Here is a 27,649-nt window from a genome sequence, read left to right on the forward strand (position 1 = left end):
AATTAAATGTATTTTAACACATTGTCAAAAATCTATTGCTGCTAAATTTTTGTTGTTATTGGTTCCAATATTGAATGAAGTGCATTTTGGCATCTTTGCTGTTGACCAGAGCCCATATCTAACTTCTGCTCGCTCTCTGTAGGGAAGAGCCTGTATTGTAGGCTGTTATTTACTATCGTGTGTGCAAGTGCATGCTTTATATCTTTTTTATATGACTGTGAAGATTTTATATTTTATTTTATGAATTTCTCAGCTTTGATTGAAAGATGTGGGAGGATTTCAATACATTCCAGAGAACTCTTTGAGAAACCCAGCAGTGTTCAAGTTTTCTGAAATGAGGTCATCATAAAGCAACTTGTTTGTCATGCAATTACATGCTTAAAACATCAAATACATGGAGAATGGTGAACATTAATAGGTGTCTCCAGATCCTTTTTATCAAATCTGAATGAGGGTGTGGGGCCGAGAGAGAGAGGCTAATCAAACAAGGTGGAGCAGGGAAGCAACGTTTGGTTTGCTGTTAAATACGACCTCTTATCAAATGAGGTCTTCAGATTATTGCCTGAACTCTGTCAGTCCTCTAGCCTTCAAAACTACTTAGAATCAATGATTAAAGCTGTCATGAAGTATAGATATGATTTCATGACAAAATGTCAGTGTACAGAGTGAGGGTGAAGGATCCAAAGAACTTTCATTTCAAAATAATGCCATTAACTATTTGTAGGGTTTTATTCCACCTTACCACCATGAGCTAAAGGCAGAGTATCAAAGAAATAAAAAAAACGGTTAGAAAACCGGGAGGCTTGAGCCCATGTTGGGCCTGCGCAGCGCCCTGCAGGCCTGTTGCTGCCGCCCGTGCGAGGGCTACCCCGGCGTCAAGGTCCAGGACCTCAGTAGCTCCTTTCGCGATGGGCTCACCTTCTGCACCATCCTCCACCACCACTGGCTCGACTTGCTATGAGTAGACCCGCCCCTCTAGGCCTCAACAGAATCCCCGGGCTTGCCTAGGCACAGCGGCCGGCTGTGGGGGCTGCCCCTTTCTTATTCCTGGCGCATGGTGGCTCGGGGCTGTTCGGGAAGATGGCGGCAGCGTCGGGGGCAGGAAAAGGTGTGAGCGTAGGTGCGCCCGTTGCGAGGTGGGGTGGGGATTGTTCTGTCCACCCGCGGGCTCGCTTTTGGCGCAGGAGTAGATGGTTTGTTGCCTTTTTTTGGGTTTTTTAAGCCCCCTTTTAGGTTCCAGCTGTGATTTTTTGTTGTATGAACCTTGAGGCAAGGCTTTTGTGTCGTGTTGTCAAGTTGTGGTTCTGGGGCATATAGTTGTGTTGCTATAGTCACGGCGCAAACAACTTTATCCTTTTATATATACAGTAGAGTCTCACTTATCCAACACTCGCTTATCCAACGTTCTGGACTATCCAACGCATTTTTGTTGTCAGTGTTTTCAATATATCGTGATATTTTGGTGCTAAATTCATAAATACAGTAATTACTACATAGCATTAATGCGTATTGAACTACTTTTTCTGCCAAATTTGTTGTCTAACATGATGTTTTGGTGCTTCATTTGTAAAATCATAACCTAATTTGATGTTTAATAGGCTTTTCCTTAATGCCTCCTTATTATCCAACATATTCGCTTATCCAACATTCTGCCGGCCCGTTTATGTTGGATAAGTGAGACTCTACTGTATATAGATATAATGTATATATATCGGGCATGGGGAAATTGTTTGACGCATTGCATTTTAAAATTTGACAGATGGGCTGGGCTAGTGGCAGATGGATGGAGAATGTTTGTGTAAACTAATTTTAAAAAAAGAATAAATTCCTATGCCCTTCACATATCTCTTTTGTAGTGTTGAAACAAAAGGAAAGAAAGAAAGAAAGAACACAACAATATTTAAAATGAAGAACAATTTTAACCAAAATAAAGTTAGCAGTATTTCAGTGAAAGACCCTATGTGCCATCCAGTTCAACTCCCTTCTGCCATGTAGGAAAAGCACAGTCAAAGCACCCCCTGAGCAGTGGGAGGGAAACAGGGTTTTGGAAGCAAGCAAGGTGAGGGGGAAAGGATCTGGGTGGCGAGGAAGGTGAGGAAAAATGCTTTTAGTTTAAAGTGGGGGCAAGGAAAAAGGCTTTTGGTGGCAAAGCAGGCAAGGAAAAAAGGCTTTGGGTGGCGAGGGAGGCGGGGGAGGAGTAGGAAAGAGGAGGGAAAGCTTGGAGGGGGGAGAGGAAGGAGGGAAGTGCGGCCCCCCTCAGTATGCTTTGCAGAGCCCCAAGAGCTCCATGGAGCACACTTTAAGAACCGCTGAACCAAAGAGCATTGGTGGCATAGTGCCTGACCACAACACTGGACACAAATATTATTTATTGCAGCAGTTCATTCTCAATGACCTCTGCCTTTCCTATTTATTTATTTATTGCTTATGTAGGGCTCTGAAGCCCTATTCTGACCCACAGGAAATATTATGTAGACATCTGTTTGACTTCTGAAATTGTAAGCAGTAAGTTTGGATGTTCCTTGATATATATATTTTTAATGAAACTGCAAATTTGCAAGAAGCTGACTCCCATACTACATTGTGCATGTCTGTATAACCAAGGAATATACCTTGTGTTGCCTTGACATAATCACTTATTCATGCCAACCTTTTATTTGTTACACTGATTATATACCATTTTACTTTACTGCAAAACTTGCCAGCTTAATTTATTGTTTCAACAAGGGCTAAGAAAATACTGCCCTTTGTCTTCATTATTTGTATTGGTCATCAGGCCACCTTTTGTTCTTATGCAATGCAGTTTGTCTTCTGTGTTGACAGAGTAGCATCTATTTTGCTGATGGCAAACAGTGACACATGCAGATATGACACATGTCCTAGTTTACTGTTACAGATGAAAATTTCAGATTCTACACTCATTGAAGTATTTTCCTTCTAGCAAAACCTTGAATCAAAAGGTCAGTACAGAATGCTTGCTGGAAGACTTGCCCTTCTTTTGCTCACCGGAAGCAATATACTGAAGCTCCTATAGCACTAAGTTGATAGCAGTGTGGCTTCATAAGTTGGCAGTAATTTAATTTTAACACATTTTCATATTAACCTCTGGGCTGGATGAAAAATAACAAATAATAAAAAACATCAGTCACTGATCACATCATCTTCTTTAATTTTATAGTTCCTGTGTCCTAAAGATAGCAAACCTTTAGAAACTCCCCATGCATGCGTCTTGCCCACATAATCACATCCGTCTCCATTCTTAACTTTGCAGGTATTACTTCCCATGGGCTTCCTTTGTACAGAAAGCTGCTTGTAGAAGAAGTATAGTACAACTCATATGGGTAGTCTCCTAGGGATTTTTGGTAGAAGACCTCATTTGGACTACATGAGTACAAGAACATTATCTAGATTGTGCCATATTAATTATGTCTAAGAATTAAATCCTTTTACAAATTTGCCTTTGTGACCAATTGAGGTTTGCTTGTCTAGCTGAAATAATACTTTCTTCTGCTGAAATGGGAAGATGTTTAATTTTGTTTTCTAAATTAGTTAAGAGCAAAAGAGTATTGCTGTATCAAACTAAAGGTTTTTTATACCCCTTCCATTCTTTTGATGCTAAAAGTCATATCCTTCGCTTTCAGAGGAGTTGTATGCACCCTTTCTTCAAGGTGTTGTTCTTACATATTATATTCTAATTGCTCAACTGCCTTGTAGAATTGCTATTAAAACACTTTTGAGCAACAGAAGCCATTTTCCCACAAAAATATTATTTTGCATCCTTTTCTGAATGTAAAAGCAGTATACAGGAATCTTTGAACACCTTCTAGGCACCACGAGTTCCCATTCATATATCTATATATATAAATGAGTGATGGCATCACGGCGACCGACAAAATAACAAAACTACAGGCCCTCCAACCTCGAAATTTGACAACACAACCCATCATCCACACCTCTAGGTTGATACAAAAAAAAGAAAAGAAAAACGAAGTCCCAATTAGAGGGAGAGCAATAATTGTTTTTATCCAATTTCTGCCAGTTAAGAGGGCTAATCTCTGCCCACTTGGTCTCCTAGCAACCAACTCAGCCAAGGGATAGCCAGGGTTCAGTTAGGGGACAGGCAGACTTAGGCCTCAGGCCTTTCCAAGGATTATCTAATTTGCACTGGATTATATGGCAGTGTAGACTCAAGGCCCTTCCACACAGCTATATAACCCATTTATAATCTTATATTATCTGCTTTGCACTGGATTATCTTGACTCCACACTACCATATAATCCACTTCAGTGTGCATTTTATACAGCTGTGAAGAAGGGGCCTCATATAATCCAGTTCTAAGCAGATAATATAAGATTATCAATATACAGTAGAGTCTCACTTATCCAACATAAACAGGCGGTCGGGATAAGTGAATATGTTGGATAATAAGAAGGGATTCAGGAAAAGCCGATTAAACATCAAATTAGGTAATCGTTATACAAATTAAGCACCAAAACATCATATTATACAACAGATTTGACAGAAAAAGTAGTTCCATGCGCAGTAATGCTATGTAGTAATTACAGTAGAGTCTCGCTTATCAAACGTTCTGGATTATCCAACGCATTTTTGTAGTCAATGTTTTCAATATATCGTGATATTTTGGTGCTAAATTCATAAATACAGTAACTGCTACATAGCATTACTGCGTATTGAACACTTTTTCTGCCAAATTTGTTGTCTAACTTGATGTTTTGGTGCTTAATTTGTAAAATCATAACCTAATTTGATGTTTAATAGGCTTTTCCCCTTAATGCCTCCTTATTATCCAACATATTCGCTTATCCAACATTTTGCCGGCCCGTTTATGTTGGATAAGTGAGACTCTACTGTACTGTATTTACAAATTAACCACTAAAATATCACAATGAATTTAAAACACTGACTACAAAAACATTGCTTATGAAAAGGCAGACTGCGTTGGATAATCCAGAACATTGTATAAGCGAATGTTGGATAAGTGAGATTCTACTTTAATATGAAATAATTACTGGGATAGAATAATGCAGAACAATATAATCTCTAAAACCAGGACAGTAAATAAAGACCAACAGTCTGAAAGCAAGGAAATTGGAAATTCCACAAAGGAAACAATCAGGGCCAGCTAATACCTCCCAAGAAAATATTCTTCCAGAAAGGAAGCTGAGAAGGGAGTGAAGCACTGTGTATTACCAAAGTCATTATTATTACTATCATTACTATTATTATTATTATTATTGTGTTGCGGTCAACCATGAAAATGAATACAATCTGGCTCCAAGTATCCAAAAACATTAAAATCAGAATATATAAAAATTAATGTCGTATAATGAAACAGAACAATACAATCTCTAGAATCAGAACACTAAATAAAGAACAACACTCTGAAAACAGGGGAATTCCACACAGGAAACAATCAGGGCCAGCTAACACCTCCCAACAAAGTATTCCCATCATCAAAGTCTGGCAAATCCTCTGTTTTCTCAGGGCCACAGACAGTAGAAGCACATAAAATATCACAAAGAACACCACTCTGAAAACCAGGGAATTCCAGACAGGAAACAATCAGGGCCAGCTAACACCTCCTAACAAAAAATTCACTCAGGGAGGAAACAGCCAGACTTTAAAGCTGCAAGGCCATTACATCCTAATCATTTTTCCTAATTGCAGCATTCATACTTGCCTCCAATAGACAAAAAAAAATCAGAAATATTGTATAATCACAACCTTTAGGAAATAATATCCCCTGATGGTGCAGCATGTTAAAAGCGCTGAGCTGCTGAACCTCTGGACCGAAAGGCCGCAGGTTTGAATTGGGGGAGCGGAGAGAGCCCCCACTGTTAGCCCCAGCTTCTGCCAACCCAGAAGTTCAAAAACATGCAAATGTGAGTGCATCAATAGGTACTGCTCCGGTGGGAAGGTAATGCCGCTCCATGCAGTCATCCCACATGACCTTGGAGGTGTCTACGGACAACGCCGGCTCTTCGGCTTAGAGATGGAGATGAGCACCAACCCCCTGAGTCAGACATGACTGGACTTAATGTCAGGGTAAAACGTTTACCCTTTACCTTAACTACCACCAATTCCTCAATACTTTATTTCCCATACCACCATACTTCGCCACAGCAATGCGTGGCCGGGCACAGCTAGTATTTTATATAGTACAATCAGCCCTTCGTATCCATAGATTTTGCATCCACCAATTCAACCAACCAAAACTCAAAAATACTTTTTAATCCCTCCCAAAACCATTGATTTTGTTATTTTATATAAGGAATGCCAATTTACTACACCGTTAGATAGGTTGGGACTTGATTATTCCTGGGAAATCCTGGAAACAAATTATAGTGGATACTGAGGGCCCTGTACCTGTTTTTAGTTGAAGAAAAAGAAATAAAAATTTCTTTTAGTGAGGGGAAACACCTGCATAACCATAATAGCACAGGAAGAGTATGATACTAAAATATATATATTATATATGTGTGTATGTGTGTGTTTGTATGTGTATGTGTGTGTGTATGTGTTTGTGTGTATATATATGTATGTATGTATGTGTGTGTATGTATATGTGTGTGTGTGTGTGTGTGTGTGTGTGTATATATATATATATATATATATATATATATATTAGAAATATAACTCCTGAAATAAAATCTAGAAAAACGTCAGCATTAAGTTATAGTATTGTTTATATTTTAAATCAGTTCTGGAATTGAATGTGTGTATGATTTTTTTTCATTGTGGATTTTAGCTGTTACTAAAACATAACAAGATCATATTAAATCTATGTAATTCAACATTTCTGTAAATGACATTATAATTCCTTTTGTACCAAAGACCAGTTGGCAGCCATTCGATTCTGTACTGGTTTCTCCTTCTGAAATGTTTGACTGAGCAATATTGACATCCATGATCTCATTACCTGTTATCTGAATGGTTGATACCCTGTTCCCTCCCCCAACGTGTGGAAGTTTATTTTTCAGTTTCGTGTCATCATACTGAGTCTGAAGCCTAAAGTGCCCCCCCCCCCCCCCGCACCACTATTTGCTAGTTATGCTTCAAAAATGTTTATTTTTTTTTGTTTTCATTATGTTTGAACAAAGGAATTATGGCTTAATGCAGTCCATGCCTTTGGCATTTGCAAATACCTCTTCAATCTGCTTTTAAAATCATACATTATTTTTCCGTTCCTCACACACTTGTGTCTCAAGGTTTTCATGGAAAATTGTTAGTACTCAAGCATAGTGCATACAATTTCCCCCTTCTAACTAGATCTGGATTATAGCAATTTTCTTTGTTTTTACTTCGATAGTATGTGCATTGTAAATATACCTTTTCCCCCATTTCATAGGCTTGATTCAATGAATTCTACAAAGTATGCCAATATTACTTGCAAAAATTTAACTTTTGGTGGGCTTGCTTCCAGCAGTTTAGTAGGTAGTAACAAGAGATAGGGCTTTCTCTCCAGTAGCTAAGATTTGAGAATTTGACCTGCAAGTCTAATTTGTGTCTAGTTAAAACTCATTTCTTTTCCCAGACCAATTGTAATGAATAATATTTTTTCTGCTGTTTTTTAACTGATTTTTGTATTTTAATTGTGCATATCTTGTTTTGTAGCTTCAAACTGGTTTTATAAATCTATCAAAATAAACCTGAGATATTAATACTTCAGGTTTTTAAAAGTTTCATTTCACTTCATTGAAGCCTTTGTAATTTTGTTCAAAACTGCAGCTCTCTGGCTTGTACACTTTAGCAGGTAGACGACCATAAATAATGCCTTGTTTTTTCTTTTTTTGTTTCCTCTGCACTGCTCTTATAATTTCACATTTGCTTGCCACCATCTCCCTCTCAGTCTTACAAATTAGACTGCAGTTCAGCATGTAATCTTCTGTGTGCAGTAGGTTTTTTTCAAAACTAAAAGCAATGATACCTCAAATTGACAATTTTTCTTGTTCATATACAGCCTTTTCTGGGAGTGTAGGCTCAGTGCTCATCTATCCCTTTTTAAAAACAAAAAAGTTACATTTTCATAGTTGAGGAATTTGATAAGTGTTTTGTGGCTGGGTGGAAATTTCTACAGAGATAGAAAGCTTTGAATGCGATTTTCCTGCTTCTTGACGGGGGTTGGACTGGATGGCCCACAAGGTCTCTTCCAACTCTATGATTCTAGGATTTTACGTCCAACCTCTCGTACTTGGTATTGCAGCGAGATAAATTTACATGGAATAAGAGTTAGCATTTGACTAAAATATTCTGAATGTTTGATCTGGTACACTGATTAATGTCATCCATCTTAAGATCATTAGTTAGAACTAATACGTTCAATTAACGCATTCTTATATTTTTCCACAGGCTTATGGCATGTCAGCTTTGCCTCTAAACCTTATAAAGGGGACAAGAAATGCTAGTTATGAACGCTTGGAAAACACTGAAGATATTGAGGAGGTGGAACAAAATATACAAAGAATTAAATCCAAGGTTTGATGCTGTTTTGAAACATTATTTGGTTCTGTGGTCTGTCAAACTCATCTAATTTGTATCAGTTCTTGTCAAAGTAGTGAGAGGGGGTATTCCTCAAAATTAGGTATTATCTCAGTTAAAGAAATTGCAAAATCTGAGTGAAAGCTAAATGTAAATCTTCCCATTATTGACTGTTAAGCAGATTCTTTTTTAAATAAAATAGTGATGGCATTTTTTATACATGGCAATATTTTTATACATGCGTGAGGGTCGAACACACAAGTGTTTGTTTACTTTGGATTGGTAAAACTTTTTAGCTATGATAACTGGGCCATCGCTGATCAGTTAGAAAATTGCTTGCCCAAGCAGAACAGTGTTTTAAAATGACACTGAAATGAAATTAGAACTGAATTCCAATCCTGTAGCTTTTAACTGAATTAATTGAAATTCAATTTCTCATTCTTTTGGTTTACAAATCCTTGCCCTCCCAACCTATTAGTGCAAAGATGGTCGACCGTTAGCAATTCGAGAAAGGCGCACATTGCAGCAACTTGAAGATAAGCTAAGAGGTCTTCGAAGGAGAGGACGTCGCCTGGAATATATTGAGAAGAGCTGTTGGACGAAGTTCTGTGGAGCCATGAGGCCACTAAAAGTAAAGTTCTTTTGTCTTTAGCATTTCAGAAAAACAGTCTGGGTGTACTAGTGTCTTCCTAAATTCATAATTACTTAGGAATGGAGGATGAGAGCTAGTTTGACTATCCTCTTCTGCTCAGTGACTCCAGCAGGGAACTTCAGCAGAAAGACATCTTGAAAGATTACTAATTTTGAAATCTCAAGGAAAAAGCAGATGAACCAAAATGGCCCTTTATTCATTCAGGAGAAGAAAATCTAACACCCAATAAACTCTGTTCATCTTCCTGCCCCCTAGCCAAGCTTTAAGTTCCTTGTAATTTCTCCCTGCTCCTGGTGAAGCTTTTATTTCCTTGTAATTTCCATTCTGACTGTTGCTGAAAAGGGAAAAATGCTAGCCACTCTGCCACAGGTAGAACTCAAGTTCTGGTGCCTACTTGCAAAACTTAGGTGCCTTCCTTTAAAAAGGTTGTCAGCCTGTTAAAACTCTCAGGGCCTATTTTCTATAATTGATCGAGGAGTGATAGCAGCAGCAAGGTAAAAATGGAGAACTTACACCTGGCTGACATACCCTCTACTTCAGAAGAAGTTAACACAGTTTCTGCCAGCCTCGTTCATAATTTCTTTTCACCAGAACACCAGACAGTTCAGCAATAAGTAATAGGTTTATTAAGAAAATAATATACAGTAGAGTCTCACTTATCCAACATAAACGGGCCGGCAGAATGTTGGATAAGCGAATATGTTGGATAATAAGGAGAGATTAAGGAGAAGCCTATTAAACACCAAATTAGGTTATGATTTTACAAATTAAACACCAAAACATCATGTTAGACAACAAATTTGACAGAAAAAGTAGTTCAATGCACAGTAATGCTATGTAGTATTTACTGTATTTATGAATTTAGCACCAAAATATCATGATGTATTGAAAACATTGACTACAAAAATGCGTTGGATAATCCAGAATGTTGGATAAGTGAGACTCTACTGTATCATCGAAAAGGCAGTTTCAAAGATGAATAGGCAATAGTCCAAAAGTCATTCTAAAATCAGCAGACTAAGCAATCACTAAGGTACAATAAAAAACCAGACTAAAAGCATTTTCAAAGTTATATCCATAAGCTTGGTATTCTTGAGTGTAACCAATAGCAGTGAGCAACTCTGAATATGAATTCAAAATCCCAAAAGGTAAAAACAAGAAACCATAATCCAGGGGTTTCAACACTTAAAGCAAAACTAGATTCAAAGGCTCGAAGACTTGTACAATAGCTTAAAAACTTGAACCAAGAATTGTAATCCAATCAAGAGGCATTAATCTTAAACAGGAAAGAAAGATACATTACCAAAGACCAGAACTACTCTAACTTGGAGCTCCCGAGGCAGGTGACTTGACCCATGAAAATCTAACCTTGATCTCCCATTGAACATTTTCTCAAAACGCTTAAGAATTATAATTCTTACCCATGATATCACCTTTTCTCACACCTGGGTTCCTTTTACTTATGTTTCAGCCTCTGGGAACAATCTCTGCTTTTCACTATCACTTTGTAAATGTAATTGTTGAATTATAGGCAGTGCTTCTGTCTCTTCCACATTTCTTTCAGAGCCAATCCCTGACAGACTCTCATGAGAACCACTTTTTGTTTCTCTAACAACAGATCTAACCAAAGCATTCCCATCATCAGGAGGAACACTTTTGTTTCTCCCCACAGAAGTCACAGGGTCATAAGTAAAAACCTCTGACTCCCACCAAAAAGTCCCCCTCCTCATCCACAGAGACTTCACAGGCCTCAACAACAGTTTTGCTCACCAAATTTCCAGGGCTCAGGAAGAGCCCTTCAAATCAATCACTTCCTGCTTCTGAATGTCCTACATATTTCATTCTAAACATAGGAAGCACGTGGCATCCAGATATTGCTAGATTGCACATACCAAGTCAGTGTTGAGGGATGCGTGGAGCTTCAGTGCCAGGGCAATGGGGGGCTGCCAGTCCCTACCTCTGCTTTATACCCAATTTTTTGTATAACAAATTGGGGAAGGATTTACTGCATATATTTCAGGAGAAAATTGAAATGCTCCTGTAAGTCAAGTAGATTTGCTTCTTTTTTATCTTTTGGGTTCTTATTTCTAAAAGTAGTAAAGGGAAGACAGGCTCTAAAGCACCTGACATAACCAGACACTTCATATCTGCTTGTATTCATTCACCTGAAAAATCTAATTTATTTCTTTGTAAAGGCTAAATTTCATCTCAGTTGCAAATTACTACTGCCAAGTATCTGCCCATAGAACCAAATCATGACCAAGGGACTTCAGTTTAGGACCCATTTTCTCAACCTTCGTAGACACTTAGAAAGGCAAATAAATGAACTGATAAATTCAGTGGGGAATAATTTCAAGACTAGATGTTCAATAACTTTGGCTATGTACTATTATTATTTTAGGCCATGTCATTCTGTATTAATATCTTGGAGCCCATAATCCACTGCTTATTTCCTTTTGTCCATTTCTAATGGATATGCTTTTTAAAAATGCATTTTCTAGATAAATTGCATTTTCAAAATAAGGTGTTTTTAAACCCTTATGTGCTTTTGCCTATATATATATATATTTTAATAAAAATACAAACAATCTTGAATCTCAGCTAGGGAAATAGGAGAGCCAAAAATAGATACCAGGAACACAATTCTTCTAGAAATTCAGCATCTGCAGAAGGCTGGACTTTTTCTACTGTCCTTTGAAACCATAGTTAAATTTTGATGACCTGTCCACCTGGACAGTAGAAAATGTAACAATTGTCCACAAAGTTTCTGCGCTTTTATTCAACAAGTGGCAAGGAACCCAAAGCTAACAGTGGTCTTCTTCTGTAGTCATTGTAGTGAAAATCTCTGCTTGGGGAGTCGCAAAAAAATCCCGAGCTTCAACTCTCAAAGTGTGGAAAGTCTCCTGTAGTCATACTATGAACTGCTGCCACCTTCACATTCATTTTAGAGTTTTCTTGCTTCAGCTGGAAGATCAGATGAAACTGGTTTCTGAAAAATGGAATGAAAATTATGGTCTCAGCTGTTTCCCCTAGTACTTACGTAGCAGTAGTACAATTCTTAAAGGACATAGCAGCTAATAGGATGGCCATGCACTGCTTACACCCAAAAGACCACTGTAGATGCCACTTTTATGCTACATTGGTTCCCTACAGTGAGCTCTCCTATTTGGAAGAACATGCTTTGTTCTTCTGCCAACACAATTAAGATCAAAAATAGACTAGTGTTCCCTCACTTATCGCGGGGGTTAGGTTCCAGGACCACCCGCAATAAGTGAAAATCCGTGAAGTAGGGACACTATATTTATTTTAATATTTATACATTATTTTAGTAGTTATATACTATTTTAAGTTTTTATCAACCAATTGTGTGTCGATAAATCACCTCCTTCTCCTGTTGCCGCTTGGGCTCCTTTTCTCTCCCTTTGGCTTCTCCTTCCTCTCTTCCTTAGACTGTAAATTGTAATTTTTTATGATTTATAATAGTCTTTTAGAGTTTATTCAAAAACCGTCAAACAGCAAATCCGTGAAAAGCGAACCGCGAAGTAGTGAGGGAACACTGTACACTGAAGTAGCAGCCATATCACAACCACATAATATTTCAATAACTTCATCCGGAGGAGTTTGGCTAAACCATATTCTTGACAAATACTTTCACAATACATTTTAAATCACATAATGGTAACAGTAGCTTTGTTGATGAAGCCTCTGAAGAAAAGTGCTTAGCCAATTCCCTCCTCTTCTGAGAGGGCCCAATTAAATCTCTGGTTGAGGATTCCTCTATTGAACAGGTACTTATTGGTACTTGGAGTGAAGACTTTTTAGTGTTTACAGTCCAACACCAAACCCTCTAAAACAGTAGTTACTCTCACTAACACATCTTATTGATACACCAACAAGATATTCTTTTTATCCTTTCTCCTTTAGTCCCAACTCCTAATCACTTCTATGGCTTTTATCAACTACACAAGGTGTACAGATTTTACTATGAAATGGAATGAGGAGGATAAAATTATAGGAGAGAGGAAATTACAAAAACATGTTTCCTTATTTTTAAATGCTAGGAGGTGTTAAGCCATTATTAGATACTTTTGTGCTAAGTCAAAAGAAGCCTTTTGTGGAAAATAATATTGTTCCATTTTTATGAGATGTTCCTTTCAGTTGACAAGATGTGAAGAAGTAGGGTCTGCTTATTATCTAGATGGACTACAGGTTATTAAATAAATAGTTAGGGAAGCTCACCAATCAACATTACTTAAATTAATGCACCTTTGGAAAAAGGTTAACTTTCTATTAAGTTTATTGTGCATTTAGGTCACTATGTTTGAAATACATATACAGTATTATAGATACACTTCATTATAGTTCTGCTCTTCCACAGTTGAACAATATTAGGACTTAGAAATTTAGGTAAAAACAAGATGTAGAAAATGAGGGTACTCTAATGGAATCGAATAGAAAACAATGACCCTGTTCTTGATTCTTACCCGAAAGTAAATTATCTTGATTTACTTGGGAACCAAGTCCCTCAAAATGGAGTGCAGTCAGTGTCAATTGTGTAGCGCCATAGGTTCAGATTCTATTTAGCAACTGTATAAACTAATTTAGAAAGAGGAGCAAGATTTATGGTTGAAGTTACTTATAAAATGGGACAAATAGTGGATCAAACTAAGACGACTAGACAGCTGGAGAAAGGTTTGAACAGACCTGTAAGATGAACAAATAAGCAACAAATTGAATTTAGTTTTGGAGAAATATCAACAAAGAAGTAAAGGTATGCAATAGAACATAGAACTAAAATACACATGTCACTAGGGATACCAAATTTAAATAACTAGTATTCCACCTAAAAAGTGCTAAAGGTACACTGCTGCTTTGTAATGTGGACTGTGTAGCCAAGAGCCTTTTTACACATTCAAGTGTAATTGCTGCCAGAAAAATGTTATTGCATGCTAAAAATGTCATGTCCAAAGGTTTGCAGCTTTTATGCAACTGATAACTAGAAGATGACTTACAGTATCCTGATTGCTTGTGTTTGGAACACTGTGGTGAAATTTTGCTTGCATACTGTATGACCTGAACTTGCACTAACACACTATTCCAAAGAGGTAAATACTCCACTTTGTCAGCACAGATTTCTAAGCAATATGTTGTTGTTTTTTCTTGTCAAGTAGGCTTTGACTATGAATGAGAGACTTCTAGAAGGTCCAGTGCTCAATAGATTTTGTAAATTCCAAACTGTGCCTTCCATTATTGAATCAATCTATCTTGGATTTCCTACTGCCACTTACTTTACTGAGCATTATTTTTCCAAAGTACAACAGTCTCGGTTTAGCCATTTGGTTTCTCATGAGAGTTCATGCTTGATTTGTTCTTAGTCCCATGTATTTGTATTTTAAGCAGTCCATGGCATCCATACAACATTCCTCTAATTTTCTGTTTCACACCTCTTTTCTCTGTGTCTAAATTAACTTTTCATATATGTTCATCATCAGATAGGATGTTAAAATTAAGTTTTGCTTCCCTCCTTGGTAATTGGAGACCATCCTGTTTCTCCATATTGAGTCCTGACAGTGGACTCTTGTAAGCAAAAAGTTGTGACACACTTGTTTCCTGTAGAGTAATTCATAGCTTCTTATGTTCTACACAATATATGTTTTAGATTTGTTTTAATCTATACATGTTTGCAATTACTTTTCAGAACCTAGCTTACACTTTTAACTCCATATGCGACAAAAGTTTTCGCTTAAAATATTGAGCATTACTTTATTTCATGGGAGATTAATGTAGTTGATCATTATTATAATCCCTAAGCTTCATTAATTCACTTGTTCAGTGGATCTCAGAAAAGATAATATCTTTCCACTGTACTTTTCAGTAGGAAACATCTCTTCCTTTCCCCACTGCTTTCTGAACAATGACAGACATTCTTGGGAGCCATATATGTTTGAGCTGCGTTACATAATAATAATAATGATAATAATGATATTCTGATTTATAAACAGTTGAGCATTTTAATCACTATACTTAGCTCATTAATAGACTTGTAAATAGAACCTACATTGAGCTCTAATTTTCTTATTAAATAAATAAATGTTTCAATTGCTCAGAGATAATTGCTTTAAAAATCAGGATTGCCAACAAATGCCGAGAGTTCATTCGCTATGACATATGAAACGCTTTTAGATTTGTTACTGACCATTGACCAATCATATTGCATAACTTTACTGCTTAAGATAAGATGCATCTACACTGTAGAACTAATGCAGCTTAACACCAATTTAACTGCAGTGGCTCAATGCTATGGAATCCTGGGGGCAGAGCCAACCCTAGGTATTTTTCAAGTGTAGGTGAACAGAATTTTGGCGCACCCCCCCCCAAACCAATCACTGAAATATAAAAGCGTTGGATAAGCGAAAATGTTGGATAATAAGGAGGGATTAAAGAAAAGCCTATTAAACATCAAATTACATTAAGATTTTACAAATTAAGCACCAAAACATCATGTTTTACAAGAAATCAACAGAAAAAGCAGTCTCGACTGCACCCCTGTATGTTTTGCGCCCGAAGCGACCGCTTAATTCGCCTCATTATTGGACCGGCCCTGCCTGGGGGTTGTAGTTTGGTGAGGCACTTGCACTATTTCATCAATACTTTGTAAAAATACAATTCCTATTATCCCATAGCATTGAGCCCACGGCAATTAAAGTGGTGTCACACTGCATTAATTCTGTAGTGTAGATGCACATGTAGATGCTTAACATTTTTACACACTTTACATGGGCAGTCTTTCTAGCATTCTCGTGCATTTGTATGGAATTGCTACCCATTTCTATTTGTCTTATTCGTATGGCCCCATTTCCATTTCCGTCTGCTGCTTCCGGCTATAGGCCCTGCCTGCCGGGCGTACAAGCGTCGAGCACCCCGCTCTTGGCTGTGTGCCCTGCCAGCCAGGACCTACAGCCAAGCATCAAAAATAAGGCAACCAAATTGCTACCATTCCCCCTTTTTTTGTTTCACTGCTCTATGATCCAGAGGGGGTTGTACCATTCCGTGCCATCCGAATGGACAGAATGGTACAAAAACATGAAAGAAACAGATGAAATGGTATTTGGGCCCAACTCTACTTTCTAGCTTTGTCTTCTTGCTCATTCTTATTTTGGGTGGGATTAAAATCAGATTCTGGTATTGATGAAGACCATGGATGCAATATTTTGTGTATGTTTGTGTGTGTTGGGTGTGTGTGTGTGTGTGTGTGTGTGTTTGGGGAACTTTTTACAGTAGACTTCCCAAATTCCTGTTATGGACTTATTACAGGGCTTAAGTAGCAAAATAGTTTTGGGAGAGTTGCTAAGTTGTTTTTTTAAATATTCTTTGTCTTTTTCAGATTGTGTGGGGAGTTTTCTTCATCCTTGTGGCCCTGCTCTTCACCATTTCCCTCTTCTTGTCAAAGTATGCATATAGCATGTGTGATATTTTAAAAGTTGGATATGTTATTTCAGATTTTAAGTTAAGAATCTATACCAGCCTTTTAATGTGATGTTAGTTCTGGTTTAACTTGGTGGATTGTGTTTGCTTGTTCACCCCCTTCCTCCAGTGCCCTACCACAGTAAGCAGTCTTGTGGCTTGAAACCAGAACTCAACAATCAATTAAGTAAATTGAGATTAACAAGTTAGTAAATAAGAGCTCACATTTATCTTTTCCATATTGCAATGCATAGCTCTCTGAAACAAGCAATTGCTACGCTGCATATTCAGTTCACAATAATGTTTGTGTGCATTGAAGTGTAATATTTGGTGTAAAACATGCATAATTGAAAACTGACAAATTAAAGAGAAATGTGTGGCTGTTTCTTGACTGTAGACACATTTCTAGCAAGCCATTCCTGATTTGCTTGCAGGGTGGGTGGCTAGCTGTTACCTATAAAAAGGTGACTTAGAATTTGCAAGGGTGAAAGCACATTAAAATTGAGAAGTATGCTATGTGCATGGAGAAGAAGCATTGTTATGTAGGAAATAGCATTTGAGATGTATGTAGAAGCTTGAATCTTTGCTCCTGCAGAGCTGAAAAGATGGAATGAGTATTGTTTTAGGTAGGTCAAGTACACTGCATAAATAATATAGAAATTTCCCCAAAATACTGATATTACGTTTAAGAATATAAAGTTCTCTGTGGAATAGATATGTGAATAAATGCAAAGTGAAAGAGAGGAAATAAATCAAAATTTATTTCTGAACTTACTACAGCTTGGATAAGGCCCTGCATTCAGCTGGGATAGATTCTGGATTTGTCATCTTAGGAACTAATTTGACCAACCCACTGAATATGCTGTTACCAGTTCTACAGACTGTAAGTAAAAGATAATGGAAACAGATAGAAAAATATTACTTGGAGGAGGGGGGATATTTTTTTACTACCATGAGACTTCTGTAGTTGAATTCCGTAATAAAGTGCTTATGTTTAATTTTTAATACTTCCAAACATGTTTATTTTTTTAAAAAAAACACACTGAGGATAGTGATTTCTGCTGTTAGTACATCAGTAAGTATAACTTGGTACACTGGACATTTCATACTTAATTTTTGTTTCTGGGTTTTGTACTTCTTATGAGGCTTGCAGACATTCCACTCCACTTTGGCTTTTCCTCGTTTTATTGTGTCACAACCTGTAATTGAAATCGATGTAATTGTTGTTACCTCTTGATGTACCCAAAATACTCAACACTATAAGATCAATAATATTACTAAGATAGAAGAAAAAGCTAAATAAATAAAAGCTAATTTACACTTGGTGTATGTGAAGTGGCTATTAAATCAACTTCAGGTTGTTAAGATAAAATATGGAAGAGTTGACTATGACAAATACTTCTGCAAGAAACTAGATTTCCTATACTATTTCATTGTGTGTTTTGTGGTTATATACCACTTGGGTATTATTTTCTGATAAACAATATAGAAATTCTGCTTATTGAAAAATAACAAGGACTTAGTAGGTTTCGTTAAACAACATGCTAGAACATTTTGTGGTTATAAATTGACCAGAATGCATTCTACTCATTTCAGAATGAAATTTGTAGATATATTTTATTCCTTTTTATTTTATCTAGATAAAAGAAAAGTGTTGGAGCACTAGATATTTCTTTTGTTAAATGCAATGACCATCCTAAGCCATTTTGATTGTCTCACTTAGAGTGGGCCAAATGAATGAATATAAATGATAACCTGATAAATTTACACTTAACGTAGATTTGCCACATTCAGTGAGTCTTTTATAATTGGGAGTAACAATCGAAAGGATGTAAAGGTACTAAAATGTTTCCTTCTTGAAATTTGCATTCTGTTGCTAGACAACTCTTTGACTGTAAGACATGCTATAGTTTCCTTTTTTGTCTTTAAATATTAAAATGTAATGAAACTAATATTTTTCTAATGCCATTTATTTTACCATTGATGTTTTATTTCATATTATGATCAAAATTTTGTCATATAATGACAAAAAAGTAATATTTTGGTCTTATTAGCCCTTCATTTTTTAAAATTGTAGGTGTTCCCCCTTGATTATATCCTCATTACTACTATCATCATGTATTTCATATTCACTTCAATGGCAGGAATTCGAAACATGGGAATATGGTTCTTCTGGATAAGGGTAAATAATTTTTATGTCCTTTATATTTTGCCTGGTTTCAAGGAACACAATATGTAGTACAATGCTGTTTGATAAACATGTTCTCGGTTATATAAATCAAAATATAAAAATATGTAGAGGAAATACATAGAACTATGTAGTGTTCTTAAAATGCTAACTAGATTACTACTGTACTGTACACTTTAAGACAATAATATGCAAAGGGATATTGTAACACCTTTGGAGACTGAGATAAAGAAGTCTGTATCATATGATTTCATAGACTGAGCCTGCTTTATTACATGCCAACATTTATGCTACATACGTCTCTCATGCATACTCAAAGGTGCTACAGTATCTCTTTGCACACTGATCCAGACTAACGTTTCTGTGTCTTTGAATCAAGTCAACTATAGAAACTTTCAGGTACCACATATTTGTGAGGCTTCCTCTCCATTATGGGCCTCTATTACCCATCCCATTATAAGTGATCTTTCCATATTTATAATGTTTCAGATGACACACTTGGTTCTTTATATGGTCACGTTTATATGGTGACGTTTTTGTAACATGTGGTTCTTGAGTAATGAGGAATTTTCATTCTGATCCATGTGTACTTTAGGAGACAGAGGCTTGTTATAACTAACACTTTTACATTCTAGTTTTTTTTTTTTTAAATAATCAGTTTGGCCACAAAGTGTCATTTCCCCCTGAAACGTTCGCTTACATATTCCTAAAGCACTACATATTAGCCTTCAACTGCTTTTTCAGCACTCACCAACTTGTATTCCTTCAGGGGCTCTCTGATTTTGATAGCCTAATCTCATTTCCTCCCCAGAGACATGTTAGTGCATTGTTCTTAAATTTTAATTGAAGCTGCCTGCCCATGTTGAATCTGTACAACTCCATACTCTCTAACTACTGCTAGTGATATTGCCTTGTAGAAGAATTTTGCTATAATGCCAAGCTCTTAGCTCAGTTATACTATAAGATTTCTCTCTGCCTGAGCAATCTGTCTTCAGAAAAGAGAAAATGTTAATACATACAAGTGGACTAAGCTTTTGATTAAGACATTGAAAAATTAAGGCATTAGCGCTTGTATTTCTTCCATGCATTTGAAAACCAAGCTTCTCTCAAAAGACTGTCAGTTCTCCTCCGTTGGGGTATTCTGGAACAAACATTGAGAGCATCCATGTGGAATTGCCTCCTCTGCCTTCAGCCTGGAATATGTCCTGAGTAACCTAGAGACCAATTTGTATGAAGAAGATGAAAGGAGCTCGCTGTGTTTAACCTGGAAAAGAGACATTGAAGACGCAATATGAAAACCATTTTCAAATAATTGAAGGGCTGTCACCTAGCTGATGGAAGAAATTTGTTTTCTGTTGCTTCAGAGTGACTTGAACCAGCAAGTTCACATAACAAAAAGAGGATTTTGACTTTATATTAGGATGTGCTTTCTGATGGTATGACCTGTGTGACAGTGGAACAGATTACTTCAGAAAGTGATTGACTTTTCTTTGTTAATGGTTTTTAAACAGAGTGGGATGTTCATTTACTAGAAATGCTCTGGCAGGTGATTAGACCTTTGATAGAAGTCCCTTCCAGCTATATGGTTTCATCTCCCTAGAAAATATGAGAAAAGTCTGTAATAAAATTATTTAATGGAATCCTTACCTGCAGCGATGAGAAATTAAATGAAAAGTATCTTACATCTCTTCTTATTTTTGATGCCCCCAATACACACACACACACAATTTGTACTTCTTTATGAATCCCAGACCTTATTTGTGCTTAAATTCATAGAATCATAGAATCATAGAATAGTAGAGTTGGAAGACACCTCATGGGCCATCCAGTCCAACCCCCTGCCAAGAAGCAGGAAATCGCATTCAAAGCACCCCCGACAGATGGCCATCCAGCCTCTGCTTAAAAGCCTCCAAAGAAGGAGCCTCCACCACAGTCCGGGGGAGAGAGTTCCACTGCCGAACAGCTCTCACAGTGAGGAAGTTCTTCCTGATGTTCAGGTGGAATCTCCTTTCCTGTAGTTTGAACAAGCTTGCTCCCTCCTCCCTATGACTTGCCCTCACATATTTGTACATGGCTATCGTGTCTCCTCTTAGCCTTCTCTTCTGCAGGCTAAACATGCCCAGTTCTTTAAGCCGCTCCTCATAGGGCTTGTTCTCCAGACCTTTGATCATTTTAGTTGCCCTCCTCTGGACACATTCCAGCTTGTCAACATCTCCCTTCAACTGCGGTGCCCAGAATTGGACACAGTATTCCAGGTGTGGTCTGACTAAGGCAGAATAGAGGGGGAGCATAACTTCCCTGGATCTAGACGCTATACCCCTATTGATGCAGGCCAAAATCCCGTTGGCTTTCTTAGCAGCCGCATCACATCGCTGGCTCATGTTTAACTTGTTGTCCACAAGGACTCCAAGATCTTTTTCACATGTACTGCTGTCTAGCCAGGCGTCCCCCATTCTGTATCTTTGCATTCCATTTTTTTCTGCCGAAGTGGAGTATCTTGCATTTGTCCCTGTTGAACTTCATTTTGTTAGTTTCGGCCCATCTCTCTAGTCTGTTAAGATAGTTTTGAATTCTGCTCCTTTCTTCTGGAGTGTTGGCTATCCCTCCCAGTTTGGTGTCATCTGCAAACTTGATGATTGTACCTTCTAACCCTTCGTCTAAATCGTTTATAAAGATGTTAAACAGAACCGGGCCCAGGACAAAACCCTGCGGCACATATTTTACCTGTAAAATATAGAGAATGAAATACAGATCATATCCTGTGGGGAGAGTCAGCATTATGTAGTTGTTTGAGCATTGGACTATAACTCTGGAGATCAGGCTTCAAATTCCCACTTAGTCTTGAGCAAGACACACACTCTCAGCCTCAAAGGAAGCCAAAATATCTTTCTAAGAAACCCCTGTCATCAGGTTGCCATGGGATAGCTTTAATTACTTGGAAATGACTTAGCAGCAATCTTAAAGGTGTGTAAGCTCTCTTTAACCTTGGAAAGATAGCTTAGACATATTTTTAAAACAAATAGCACCTTCTAAAAAGCATGTTTGGTAAAATTCAGGTTTGAATTTGAAGCCTAGCTCATACTAGCCATTTTGCTTTTAGCTGTACAAGATCAGACGGGGGCGGACTCGGCCTCAAGCGCTTCTCTTCCTGTGCATGATACTTCTGTTGATTGTTCTTCACACCAACTATATGATCTACAGTTTGGCCCCTCAATATGTTATGTATGGGAGCCAAAAATATTTAATTCAGGTAAGATTTCTTTTGTGGGGCAAGGGGGAAGTGAAATATAAACACACACCTCCAGGACAACACCCTGAGGAATATCCTTAATTTGCTTGCTAAAAGTGTAGGCTGAAGGGATTTCCACAGAACTTGGCATAGAACTGGCACATAATATGATGTCATTGTTCAACTTGTTTCTGGCAGTTCTGTCATACCATCAATTGAATGAAACCCCAAATTTAGCCTATCCTTGAAGGCATTGGGTTCGGCTCAAGTGCCAGCAACCTAACAGTAAGTTAACCTACAGTAAATTAGAAATCTGCAATGAGGCTGCCAAAATTCTGGTCTTAGGATAAGCTTGTGTAACTCTGTGTTTTTAGAATAATTCTCATAATTTATTTTGTTTCTGCTATTACGCAAATAGCTTTGACCTGATGCAAAGAAGTGTATTAATTAATGTTTCTTACCATAATCCAGTGTGTGACTGTGCACTTTAATGAGCATCTCTGCAAGCATAAGGACTGCTGCATACCTTTTGTTAGAGAAATAGGCAACTTTTAGGGCTATATGAATGCCACCACATTTTGTTGATGTGATAGAAAAAAATGCATTTCTGTTTTCACATAAAGCAGATGGAGATTCTGTGCTTTGTTTGAAGCCAGATTTTACTACTGGGGACATGATTCAGCTTCATGGCATGTACTCTTAATCCACATTGTTGTAGTGTAAAAGTACAGGTTTTGTGAAAAGAGTGGTAGAATAGTTGGAGAAGTGGCAAAACTCAAACTTGGGCAGAGTGTATGTGATTCCTGGATCCCATGTTTACCTGCCTCTGCCCTTTAGGAATGATTTGGGAATTGTTGCCAAACAAAGCCCACCTTGCTTAAGAAATGTGTATACATGTGAAGCTTGCAGTATGTTTTACTCACACCGTATTATGTAGATATTTTTGAAATGCTAGCAAGTGATAAACACAACTGAATACATAAGCATCCTTTAGGGACAAGTTGGTGCAAAAGATATGTACAGACATATGTATGGTTAGAGAAAAAAACAAGCAAGTAAATACATACAGAAAACATGAAAGGATAATCTGGAGATACCCTTTTCTCTATCCTACCTCTTTCAGACACTTGTTTGTTGGAAACAAGAGATATGCCTTCTTTGTGACTGCTCCCAGACTTTGGCGTTTGGCCTCCCTTCAGTTGCTGGTCAAAACATTTCTGATGGGCTTTTAATGCTGTGGAGTGCTGTTTAAATTGTTTATTTTTTTATTAAAAAAAAAGCTTTCAATTTTCATTTTTTCTATTGCTTTTAATATGCAGTGTTTAAATATGCTGTTAGCAGGAGGACCTTGTTAATTCCTAGACATTATACTTCTTTAGGAGTCTCCTTGGTCCTTCAGTGTGACTCTGGTAACTTCCAGCTGAAGTTGTTCATTTCAATAGGGCTTGCTATTTATTATGCTGACTAACACACATTTTGATGCCTCAAATGTTAGCCCTGTTTCTGGGTGTATCTGACCTGCTGATTCCAAAAATAGCATTATTTTCCCACATCAGCTCTAGTCTTTGATACTCAGAACATATGTCATCTACCAGTTGCCATCTGTATGCCCATTAAAAAAAATCATGATAACCATATCTTAGAAACTAGAGATGGTGTGGTTTATCCAATGCAATTTTCTGATTCAGCACCCCAAATAACCCCAGGAACAGGCCTAAAAATCAAGATACCAAGAATAAATATTTGTGAGTGTGTGAGTGTGTGTGTGTGTGTGTATGTATGTGTGTGTGTGTGTGTGTTGAGCTGTGTTTTCTATAGTTTTCAGTTTCCACAGTACATTTGGGAACATATCCCATGTAGATATAGGCATTGTACTGTAGATGGTTTTGAAGTGCATTTCCAATGTGAAATGCTGACATGGAATGCAATGGCAATATAGTTGTGCTAACTAGACAGAATCCACGTATCAGAGGAAAATCAGGGAGGATCTCCTGTGGCCAGAATATGTGACAAAATAAAATAGATGATCAATCTGTAGCATTAATATTATTACTGTTATATGATTAATCTTCAGTGAATATATTTTTATGCAGAACAACGTGACCATTGATGGACACCTGGCAAATATAACAACATGGGTAGCTAAAGTTTGCGATGCAGATGCACCTGAAGGTAAGACAGTTCATACTGAGCTCCACTTCAGGATCAGAAATAAGATACGCAATTTCCTTGCATTAAAGCCACAAAAAGTTGACTTAATTTTGCCAAATTCCTATCTTAGTATTTTTAATAGAGAACATATTAAGGGATGGCCAAGTTGGTCATGTAGCAAAGTAAAACAAAATCCACATTTTGGCCACCCAAAATGCACAAATCCTTCGTACAAGTTTTCAAAACTCTGTTGGCTCCTTCATCAGGCAAAAGATGTTTAAAAATCATACATGAGAAGAAAAGTGACTGTGTTTGAGTCACAGACCTACATTTTGTTTCAGATACTGTTTCTGTTGTTATTAAAAATGTTATCCTGTGACAACATCAGATACAAAATCTAGACGTGTCTCTAATGCAGTTGTTTTTCTTCCTCTGTGTGTTTTAAAACATATTTTCTCGATGAAGAAGCCAATAGATCTACAAAAGCTTACATAAAGTATTGTGTGCATTGTGGTTGACCAATAAAGGCATCACTTTTCTGGAATTTTCCATTTTTTCATAGAGAAGTGCCTTAATGTGTTTCATTTCTACTAATAGATGTCAGAATTAAAGCAGAGTAATTTTATCTTTTTTGTCTTTCACGTAATTTATTTGTAAAATGAGACACTTGGTATAGATTGAAGGCAAATTAGACAATTGACTGGCTTTTGGAAACCAGACAAAAGTACTATTATTATGACTGGTGAGGCATCTTCCTATTTTGCAAGGTTGGTCTAGTGTCCATTGTTCTCAAATAAATTGTCAGGCTGTACTACTTATCTTTTAAAATATTTGACATTCATGCCTTCAAATATTTTTCTAAGAAGATAAAAGGCATAATTTTTTCTCATTTGTGCTGACAGACTTGTGAACACAGTACATCCCACTGCAGAAGTCCTGCTGTTGTCAATTGATAACTTCTCTAATGCTACAGCATGTGTTTCTATGTAACAAACAGCCAATTCTTTTGATGTAGGTGTATAAAGGTGCTAAGTCTGAGCCATCACAATTATTTTGAAGGCTGTGTACCAAATGTGTGAAATAACTAAGGAAATTTCTGGAAAAGATGCAACTTGGTCTTTGAAAGTCCTCTCGTATGTGAAAATGAGATTGCAAACTTATAAGATGAGGAAGACAAAATTGGATGGTCGTTAAATTATCATAAACACTGGAGACCTTCTCTGTCTTTCTGTCTTTGTTCCTTTCAGGAGAACAGCTCTTCTAAAATTGTTACTTTGTTTCTATTTTTTCTCCAGTCTAGGAGTGGGTTTTTAATAAGAGGTAGTTTTTAATGAAGTTGTATAATTTCTCTGATGTCCTATCCTGCAGTTGTGGTACTTGTAAAATCATTGCTATCCCTTGATCCATACAGGTGATTGCCCTTCCATACAGTCAGAGACCATTTTTTTAAAAAAAGTAAAATTGAAAAAAAGTTTTACATAAACATTAGACCTAACAGAACTAAAACTACATTGCTATAAAATTCATGGAATTTCTTCTATAAAATTAGTGTGGTTTCTTGGTTTATTTGCTTATTTTATGCTTGCAATCATGGAACAGAAATGATAATTTGGTAATTAATTGGTCCACTTATTACTTTTCCTATCAGCTTTTGAGAAGGAATGAAACATTGTTGATATGAATGAACATTTAATAAAAGACACTCTATAATCAATTTTTAATTTATTGCTTTGGCTGTAACTATTTTTGCAGCTAGAATTTATTCATCTTAAACATTATTGATACAGTCTGCTTCTCTATATTATAGTCATTCAGTGGGGTTTTATTTGCATTCTTTCAGTATTCCTGGTTTGGATAAAAAATGTATTCGCCTTCTTGGTGATACTGTCAGGAGGGCATAAAAGCATTTCTGACATGATTGCACTTGACTTCCAGTTTCTATAGAAGACTTAATAAAGGAATGACTGAGTGAGAGATGTTGTTATGGTTACTAAATATCTAAAAATAAGTTCTAGGATAGGGCTTCTTAAAATTTTTCCACTGGTGACCCCTTTTCACCCAAGCAATTTTACACATACATAGGTATATAAATAAGTAAAAAAATCAAACCTTTACTGATAATAAATAATAAATAAATTTATATTTTAAAACAATTCTTTGGTGTACATAAAGTTTTGCCATTTCTTAAAGACAAAAGAATATTTGCGCACTAATGAGATGGATGTACCTGTTTATCTTCACATGAAGAATTAAATCTTGGCTGAATATTTGATACTGCAGGATGTGAAGCACCTTCAACATTTTTCATGGCATGCTGGCATGCTTGGTTTGCAGCCTCACTTGGCAGAATATACTCTGTTGGCTCTCCTTTTTTCCCTCCTGAGTCGGGTGTTTTAAGGCTCCATATCTCCATCTTAAAAGGTCCCAGGCTGCACAGTGTGTGCCTGAAATTGGACTCACACCCACCTCACTCTTGTTCCCATCATGGTCTGTTCACATGTATCTGGGCCAGTGGTTCTCAACCTGTGGGTCCCCAGATGTTTTGGCCTTCAACTCCCAGAAACAGCTGGTAAACTGGCTAGGATTTCTAGGAGCTGTAGGCCAAAAACCTGGGGACCTACAGGTTGAGAACTACTGATCTAAGCAATCCATATCATTTCCCTCCCTCTACAAAACAAATAGATCAGGCACGGGCAACTTTTTAACCTTGGGGTCGCATTGTGGGACAAACGGAGAGGGCTGGGCTGGGAGGGAAGGCAGCCAAGCATGTGCTGCATGGGATGGACCCATGAGGGAGAAAGCCTGGGAGAGGGTGGGCCCGGAAGGAGGCAGGGCAGGGCCTGGGTTATTCTCAGGTTTTTTTCCTAATATAAACATGGGGCTGCTCACCCTAAGTCCCTTTGGGGAGAAGGGGTGTGTACAAATAAAGATTATTATTATCATTATCATTATCCTTATGCCAGGAGGAAAATGAGACATATAGCAACTACCCCGATCCTCCTCCCTGATCCTCCTCCACTGCTGTCCTCAGCATTATGCTGAGAGGAGGGCAAGACAGGCGATAGCCAAGAGCGCTCAGGAGGGCTCTCAGCTGCTGTGTGCCTTCCTCAGGCCATCCTCTCTGCATAAGGATGGGGCGCTCACACTGTTGTTATGCCAGGAGGAGGGCGAGACATGCAGTGACTGAGAGTGTTTCATCAGGCTCTCAGCTGCTGTTTGCCTTCCTCCACTGTCCTTTCTGCATAAGGATGTGGCAGGCCACCGTGTCCTTATGCTGGGAGGACAGGAAAAATAAAAAGGGCCTGAGGTAGGCGTCCAGGGGGCCGAATCTGGCCCCCAGGCTTTAGTTTGCCCATGCCTGAAATAGGTGGTATTAACCCACAGGCTACAGGGAAATTCTTGAACTTTTAATGGCAGATGACCGAAGTATTTTACTCAATTGAGTGTGGTGTAGGAATCCAACTT

At 37.5% G+C, this 27,649-nt stretch overlaps 1 protein-coding gene across 1 annotated transcript in view; it reads left to right on the forward strand.

The window, feature by feature from the left end:
* lmbrd1 (LMBR1 domain containing 1) overlaps window positions 1-27,649 on the forward strand; it is an 82,813-nt gene that overhangs the window by 43,709 nt on the left and 11,455 nt on the right. Inside the window, exons 8-14 of the mRNA XM_003215503.4 lie at window positions 8,372-8,497; window positions 8,979-9,131; window positions 16,537-16,601; window positions 17,397-17,499; window positions 18,694-18,798; window positions 21,905-22,054; window positions 24,127-24,205. Of these exons, the coding sequence (XP_003215551.1) occupies window positions 8,372-8,497; window positions 8,979-9,131; window positions 16,537-16,601; window positions 17,397-17,499; window positions 18,694-18,798; window positions 21,905-22,054; window positions 24,127-24,205 (781 nt within the window). The remainder of the gene's footprint in view (window positions 1-8,371; window positions 8,498-8,978; window positions 9,132-16,536; window positions 16,602-17,396; window positions 17,500-18,693; window positions 18,799-21,904; window positions 22,055-24,126; window positions 24,206-27,649) is intronic.

This window comes from Anolis carolinensis, chromosome 1 (genome assembly GCF_035594765.1).
Source record: "Anolis carolinensis isolate JA03-04 chromosome 1, rAnoCar3.1.pri, whole genome shotgun sequence".
Taxonomy (NCBI): domain Eukaryota; kingdom Metazoa; phylum Chordata; class Lepidosauria; order Squamata; family Dactyloidae; genus Anolis; species Anolis carolinensis.